General features: G+C 43.8%; 1 protein-coding gene across 1 annotated transcript; it reads left to right on the forward strand.

Moving 5' to 3' along the window:
* The first annotated feature begins 2669 nt into the window (after positions 1–2669).
* LOC126484879 (piggyBac transposable element-derived protein 4-like) lies at positions 2670–7683 on the forward strand. The gene is made up of 2 exons (XM_050108475.1): positions 2670–3518; positions 7372–7683. The coding sequence occupies exons 1-2, from the start codon at positions 2670–2672 to the stop codon at positions 7681–7683; spliced, it is 1161 nt and encodes a 386-aa protein (XP_049964432.1).
* The last annotated feature ends 440 nt before the right edge of the window (positions 7684–8123 follow it).

Consider the following 8123-nt stretch of genomic DNA (forward strand, 5'->3'; position numbering starts at 1 on the left):
CACACACCCTACATTGTGATCTGATCTACGGCCGATCGCCCACTAATGTATGACGACCTCGGACTGTCACATTCAAAGGAGCCCAGCTGCAGCGCCCGGACTGACCCATCTACAACGATCACCCGCAGCGACAAAGGAAACGATGCACGATACCTCGCACTAAGCCGGCTGGAGTGGCCGTGCGGTTCTAGGTGCTTCAGTCTGGAACCGAGCGACCGCTACGGTCGCCGGTTCGAATCCTGCCTCGGGCTTGGATGTGTGTGATGTCCTTAGGTTAGTTAGGTTTAATTAGTTCTACGTTCTAGGCGACTGATGACCTCAGAAGTTAAGTCGCATAGTGCTCAGAGCCATTTGAACCATTTGAACCTCGCATGAACATAACCTCAACTTGCATGCACTGTCGCAGCTAGCAAGCAGCTACTTCCCTTACCACCCGTCCTACTTTTCTTCCCTTGGTGCTTGCCTTGGCGCTTTTTCCCTCTGCTCTTACAAACCGATACCCTTCGATCGCTTTCGTCCACTCTCTGTCTCCTGATGGACTATGTCAATGAGTTATCCTACCCAGACGCATGTGCAACATCACAGCCCGCATCCTGTGACTTCTGATTCGAAAACTAACATGTTATGCGGAGGTGACAGTACAGCTTTTGGTTTGGTCACCACGTCGGTGTGGGCGTGGAGGGGCGTCATCCTATATAAAAAGAAGCGGCTATGGTCCAGCATAGTGGTATCGTACCAGCTACTGGAGTGTGCTCGATCTCACTGCGTATTTTGTGTTGACACTTGATGACCATCCGCGATGTGGTGTTGTCGGAAGTTGTGTGGTCGGTCGTTCTCCTTCCTGCTTTCAGCATCCAGGGCGCCCAGGTATTCAACTGGAACGTGGAGCCCTCGAGGCCCTGCTGCCTGTTTCCCCGCTGAAATTCGGTGCTGTCAGCACTCCTCAATGCGATGTTGTCGGAAGACAGCTTCTTCATCAACAATGGTAGACGGATGTAGTAAGAAATTCATAAGGCGAAGACCGCCATGTCAGGTACATTTTCGGCTGGTCCGTAGACTGTTCTGTAGCAAATAGAATCGCTTCAGTATCGTAACCATAGAATCGAGTGCAATTACTGAGAATGCCATCGATCCCAACCATCAGCCCCTTGAGAGCTGGAGAGCTCGAGTATTTAAAGGGAGCTATCTTGAGCCTTCGTGTCCTTCTTATTCTGCTACATTTCCTTAACAGGTACAGTTCCTTTCGACATCTCTTACGAATTAACGAATCTGCACGTTTCCTTTGGTTTTCTGTCCCACGCTATTTTCTGCTGAGCTTTTCCTCTATCCCTCGGCGCCGTGTTGTAACGTGCCGAGGTCTCTCCCATTTGCAACATACCGCTTATTTCCTGGTTCTGTCTCTGCCTCTGGCGTGACCGCTCTTTGCTTGTACTAAGGTGAATGAGTGTTAATAAAATTTTCTAATTTTTAACCCATTACTATTTTGTGCCATAACAGTGTAGCTAGCAAAAAGACTGTCCCTAGGGAGTTAGTGTACAGCAGACAAGCAGTTCCTCATAAGCCACAAATTTCTTTAGCCAATGCTAAGCGATGCTTAAGGCTGAATTTTTGAAATCGGAATTACTGAAATCATCAGTGGAAGTGTTAACAAAACGATTGCTCAAGCTGGTGTGTAGAATGTATGAGTCTGGCGGCATACCATCAGACTTCCGAAAAGCATAATCCACACAACTCTGAAGACAGCAAGAGTGACAGTGGGAGGATTATTGTACAATTAGGTTAACACCTCATGTATCAAGTTGCTTACAAGGATAATACACAGAAGAACGGAAAAAATTGAGTATCTGTTAGATGATCAGTTTAACTTCAGGAAAGGAAAAGACACCAAAGAGGCAGTTCTGACATTGTGGTTCATAATAGAAACAAGACTGAAGAAAAATCAATATACGTTAATAGGATCGGTAGACCTGGAAAAAGCGTTCGACAATGTAAGATGATGCAAGATGTTCGAAAATCTGAGAAAAGTAAGGGTATGCTATAGTGATAGACGAGTAATATATAATATGTACAAGAGCCAAGAGGGTATAATAAGAGTGGACGACGAAGAACAAAATACTCGGATTAACTCTTTGGAGCACGGTGGTATACATAGTATACCACCTTTTGAAAATTTTCTTGGCTCTTTGCACAGTGGTTTAACTGCACGACCACCACTCTAATATGCTCACCTAGTTCTCTACTTATCAGACAGATGGCACTCACTGCCTATAAGGAATCAGTTCCCGCCAAGAATTGCATAGATTACAACTGTGAAAGCTGCGTGCTGAGTTGTGCATGGTTTTTGCGTGTGAATAGTGGTTTATAACGAATTTCTTGTTGCGCCTGTGTTTTTTCCATATCTTGGACGTCACAGCTACGGTATGAACCCATGTATACATTCATATGCACAATCTTCCGTTATTTATATACAATTTATTTTGGTGGTATATTATTTGTACCACCGTGCATGTAGCAGTATTCTATTGCATTTCGTTTCCTAGTATAAAATTCGAAATCCTCCGCTACAAAGTTTAGTTTTTAATTGTGTTGTGACTTATTTTAGCTCTTTCTCCATTTTGTTTTGCTTACGTATTCTTTACTTGGATTCAGGCTGTTGTTTGAAAATGAAAATGTCAAGAAGAGGCTTACGAGATGAAGAAATCGAACGATTATTGTGTGAAATTCCATCAGACGAGGATTCCACTGTTGACACCACAGATGACGAATCTGATTATGAAGCAAGCATTGTTGCGGAGGCTATTGTGTCGTCTGAAGGCGAAGTTTCAGAGAGCGAGGAAGAAAGTGAGTCCACTCCGCCAAAACGCGCTGCTGACACAGCGCCAACTTGGGGACAACAATTCAATGCTACCTCAGGAATGCAGTTCGACAGTGAATCAGGACCAAGTGCTTTTATTAGGGACATTGATGATCCAGAACCTATCGATATATTCGAAAAAATATTTCCAAAAGAGCTAGTTCAGCTAATCGTTTTCCAAACAAATTTATATGCGACGCAATCTGGCAAGTCTTTCACTCCAACAACTGACAATGAAATACGAACTTTCCTGGGAATCAACATTTTGATGGGTATAAAGCGTATGCCAGCATACAGAGACTACTGGTCTAGTGCCCCAGAACTTCATGATCGTTATATTGCATCTCTGATGGCAGTAAATCGGTTTGGATGGTTACTGAGGAACATTCATCTGAATGATAACACATTGCATCCAGAAAAAGGACACCCAGGTTATGACAAACTGTACAAGCTGCGACCAGTGATCAAGATACTATCTGAATCTTTTTCCAAGTGTTACCAACCCAGCAAACACCTAGCAATTGATGAGTCAATGATCAAATTCAAAGGCCGCAACAGTATGAAACAATACATGAGAGATAAACCCATAAAGCGTGGTTACAAAGTGTGGATGCTGTGTGACAAGACCTCTTACAACTTGAAATTTGATATTTACACCGGAAAAGTAGGTGACACAGTGCAAACAGGCCTTGGGGAGCATGTAGTGCTGAGTTTGTCCTCTGAACTCGTAAATAAAGGCCATTATCTTTATTTCGACAACTATTTCAATAGCTATAACTTGTTGGCTGGTTTACAGCAGAGAAACATATATGCCTGTGGGACAGTTCAACCAACAAGGAAACATTTACCCAAATTAAAAACAGACAAAGAATTAAGCAGAGGTGAATTTGACTGGAGGGTCAGCAACTGTGGCATCCTCTACTTGAAGTGGAAAGATAAGAGAGCTGTTCATCTCCTTTCAAATTTTCACAGTCCTGAAGTTACTACAGTGACTCGCCGTGAAAGAGATGGTTCACGCATAGAGCTACCTTGTCCTCAAGCAGTGATGGATTACAATGCACACATGAACAATGTCGACAAGTTCGACCAACTGAAAAAATCATATGAAATAAGCCGGAGAAGTAAAAAGTGGTGGCACCGAATATTCTTTCACCTGCTTGATGTCAGTATCGTCAACAGCTATATAATTTGGAAGGAACTAGGCGATAGAGAAAAAATGACTGCCAAAGTCTTCAGGATGAGTATCCTGCAAAGCTTAGTAACCCAGAAAACACCATTGAGGCCATCTAGACTTCATGAGAGTCAAGTCCACGTAAAGAAAAACAAGCCATATGTTTCCTCACGCCAGCGTCTCGACAATTCATCCCACCAGCCAGAGCGTACTACCGCCAGACGTTGTGCGAAATGCAGTACAAAAAAGAAGCAAGTGCGCACTTTCTGGATGTGCGCTGAATGCAAAGTGCCTTTGTGCCTTAGCAAAACAAAAAGGTGCTTTCAAGATTTTCACAAAAAGGAATAAGAAACATATTTTATTTGTAAGGTTTGTAATTTGATTTTGTATTGTAAATGACCAATTGCCAGAAATAAAATTATTTTACATTAATTATACTAATTATTACTGCTTAGAGTAGAATTTAAAGGTGAGTTACAAGCACAAACCAAGATATCTCAAAAACTTTAGGTACGGCCCTAAGTGGCATGGTGGTATATTATATATACCACCATCTAAAACCAAAATCAATACAATAAAAAATTTTAATTCATGTTTTCCTTTATTAGCAACCCCACCAGACATAGAAAATGCATGTTTTATTAAAAAATTAATTAAACATAAAATCTGTGCATCAAAGAGTTAAAGCGGGTGTAAGAGAGGGCTGTAGTCTTCACCCCTACTTTTCAGTCTATACATCGAAGAAGCAATAACGGAAATAAACTGAAAGGTTCAAGAGTGGGATCAAAATTCAAGGTGAAACGATGTCAATAATATGATTCGCTGATGACATTGCTTCCTGAATGCAAGTGAAGAAGAATTGCAGGATTTGTTGAATGCAATGAACAGTCTAATAATACAGAATATGATTTGAGAGTAAATCGAAGAAGGATGAAAACGAGAAGTAGCACAAATGAGAAGAGCGAGAAACTTAACATCAGACGAAGTTAAGGAATTCTGCTACCTAGGCAGCAAAATAACACGATGGACGGAGTAAGGAGGACATAAAAAGCAGACTAGCACTGGCAAAAAGGCATTCCTGGACAAGAGATATCTAATAATATCAAATATGGCTCTTAATTTGAGGAAGAAATTTCTGAAAATGTGTTTCTGGAGCACAGCATTGAATGGTAATGAAGGATGGACGGTGGAGAAACAGGAACAGAAGGGAATCGAAGTATTTGAGATGTAGAGTTAGAGAAGAATGTTGAGAATTAGGTGACGTGACAAAGTAAGGAATGATGAGGTTCTCCCGAGAATCAAGAAAACGAATATATCGAAAACCCTGACAAGAAGAAGAGACAGAGTGTTAGGACATCGGTTAAGACGTCAGGGAATAATTTGCATGGTAATAGAAGGAGCTGTGGAGGGTAAAGACTATAGAGGAAGACAGAAATTGGAATACATCCTGTATATAATTGAGGACGTAGTTTGCAGTTGCTACTGTGAGATGTAAAAATTGGCCCAGGTAGGAGTTTGTGGGGAGTATCCTCGATCCAGTTAGAAGAGTGATGACTCAAAAAAAGTCAGTCTGATGTCACTGGACAATGGATGACTGGAACGATGAATCACTATATACCCTGCAGCAGTTCGATGGAAGGGTTTGGGTTTAGTGAATGTCTGGAGAACGTTACCTACCATCATGTGTAGTGCCAGCAATGAAGTACAGAGGAGGTGATGTTACGGTATGAGGGTGTTGTTTGGGATTGAGATGTGGTAACATATCATACTCGCGAAAACGCTAAATGCCGAAGGATATGAACACATTCACAGTGTTGCCTATTGCATAAGCAGCGGAAGAGCTCGGAGATAATGACGGTATCAGCGCGTCGATGCACACTGCCCCCCAGACATTCAGTCACTTCATAGAAAGTGTCCCTAGCAGGGTTCAGGCCGTCATAAAGGTGAAGGGTGGACACAAGCTACATCAATGTCGACCAATGAATGTCTGGAGGCCTACGATCAGATAGTGCATATTTGATCTTTGGCACTTCTACATCTACATCTACATTTATACTCCGCAAGCCACCCAACGGTGTGTGGCGGAGGGCACTTAACGTGCCACTGTCATTACCTCCCTTTCCTGTTCCAGTCGCGTATGGTTCGCGGGAAGAACGACTGCCGAAAAGCCTCCGTGCGCGCTCGAATCTCTCTAATTTTACATTCGTGATCTCCTCGGGAGGTATAAGTAGGGGGAAGCAATATATTCGATACCTCATCCAGAAACGCACCCTCTCGAAACCTGTACAGCAAGCTACACCGCGATGCAGAACGCCTCTCTTGCAGAGTCTGCCACTTGAGTTTGCTAAACTTCTCCGTAACTCTATCACGCTTGCCAAATAACCCTGTGACGAAACGCGCCGCTCTTCTTTGGATCTTCTCTATCTCCTCTGTCAATCCGACCTGGTACGGATCCCACACTGATAAGCAATAGTCAAGTATAGATCGAACGAGTGTTTTGTAAGCCACCTCCTTTGTTGATGTACTACATTTTCTAAGGATTGTCCCAATGAAATCTCAATCTGGCACCCGCCTTACCAACAATTAATTTTATATGATCATTCCACTTCAAATCGTTCCGCACGCATACTCCCAGATATTTTACAGAAGTAACTGCTACCAGTGTTTGTTCCGCTATCTTATAATCATACAATAAAGAATCCTTCTTTCTATGTATTGGCAATACGTTACATTTGTCTATGTTAAGGGTCAGTTGCCACTCCCTGCACCAAGTGCCTATCCGCTGCAGATCTTCTTGCATTTCGCAGAAATTTTCTAATGCTGCAACTTCTCTGTGTACAACAGCATCATCCGCGAAAAGCCGCATGGAACTTTCGACACTATCTACTAGGTCATTTATATATATTGTGAAAAGCAATGGTCCCATAACACTCCCCTGTTGCACGCCAGAGGTTACTTTAACGTCTGTAGACGTCTCTCCATTGAGAACAACATGCTGTGTTCTGTTTGCTAAAAAGTCTTCAATCCAGCCACACAGCTGGTCTAATATTCCGTAGGCCCTTACTTTATCAGGCGACAGTGCGGAACTGCATGGAACGCCTTGCGGAAGTCAAGGAAAATGGCATCTACCTGGGAGCCTGTATCTAATATTTTCTGGGTCTCATGAACAAATAAAGCGAGTTGGGTCTCACACGATCGCTGTTAATTCCTACAGAGTAGATTCTGGGTTTGCAGAAACGACATGATACGCGAGCAAAAAACATGTTCTGAAATTCTACAACAGATCGACGTCAGAGAGATAGACTTGTTAGCGTAAATGAAGTGCGCTGGTGTGACATGCAGCCAGGGAGTGGCTGGTGTGGGCGTGGACCTGTCGGTGCAGGCAGGAGGACGTGTGTCACTGGAAGGCGGCTGTGATGGCTGGGCGCGTGGCGCCAGTAGGCGGCGGTGGGACGCATCGTGGCCGCGTGCCAGGCGCCAGATAGTGGGAGTGGCGCGGCGTCGCGGGCGCGGAAGCGAAGATCATCGCGGCTCCGCGACAGGCATTTCCGGCGCGGCCCTCGGCGACCAGTTGGCACCCGACCAGTTGCGGGAGGGCGTCGGGTTGCGCAGTGGCCATCCAAAGGTCACGGAGCTCGACGTCATGCAACACAGGTAGTCACAAAGATTTAATTGCTGCGACCATGAAACTCGTCTATATATTCGCCTTTCATTGCGACACATTTCTAATTATACAGTGTGTTACGAAAAGGTACGGCCAAACTTTCAGGAAACATTCCTCACACACAAACAAAGAAAATATGTTATGCGGACATGTGTTCGGGAACGCTTACTTTCCATGTTAGAGCTCATTTTATTACTTCTCTTCAAATCACATTAATCATGGAATGGAAACACACAGCAACAGAACGTGCCAGCGTGACTTCAAACACTTTGTTACAGGAAATGTTCAAAATGTCCTCCGTTAGCGAGGATACATGCATCCATCCTCCGTAGCACGGAATCCCTCATGCGCTGATGCAGCCCTGGAGAATGGCGTATTGTATCATAGCCGTCCACAATACGAGCACGAAGAGTCTCTACATTTGGTACCGGGGT

This window comes from Schistocerca serialis, chromosome 6, assembly GCF_023864345.2.
Source record: "Schistocerca serialis cubense isolate TAMUIC-IGC-003099 chromosome 6, iqSchSeri2.2, whole genome shotgun sequence".
Lineage (NCBI taxonomy): Eukaryota > Metazoa > Arthropoda > Insecta > Orthoptera > Acrididae > Schistocerca > Schistocerca serialis.

Excerpts from the sequence above, each read along its gene's own strand:
- LOC126484879 (XM_050108475.1), top strand. The coding sequence starts at position 2,670 with ATGTCAAGAAGAGGCTTACGAGATGAAGAAATCGAACGATTATTGTGT. Across the intron at positions 3,519-7,371 it reads TTGATATTTACACCGGAAAA|GGAGTGGCTGGTGTGGGCGT; the intron begins GTAGGTGACACA and ends ACATGCAGCCAG.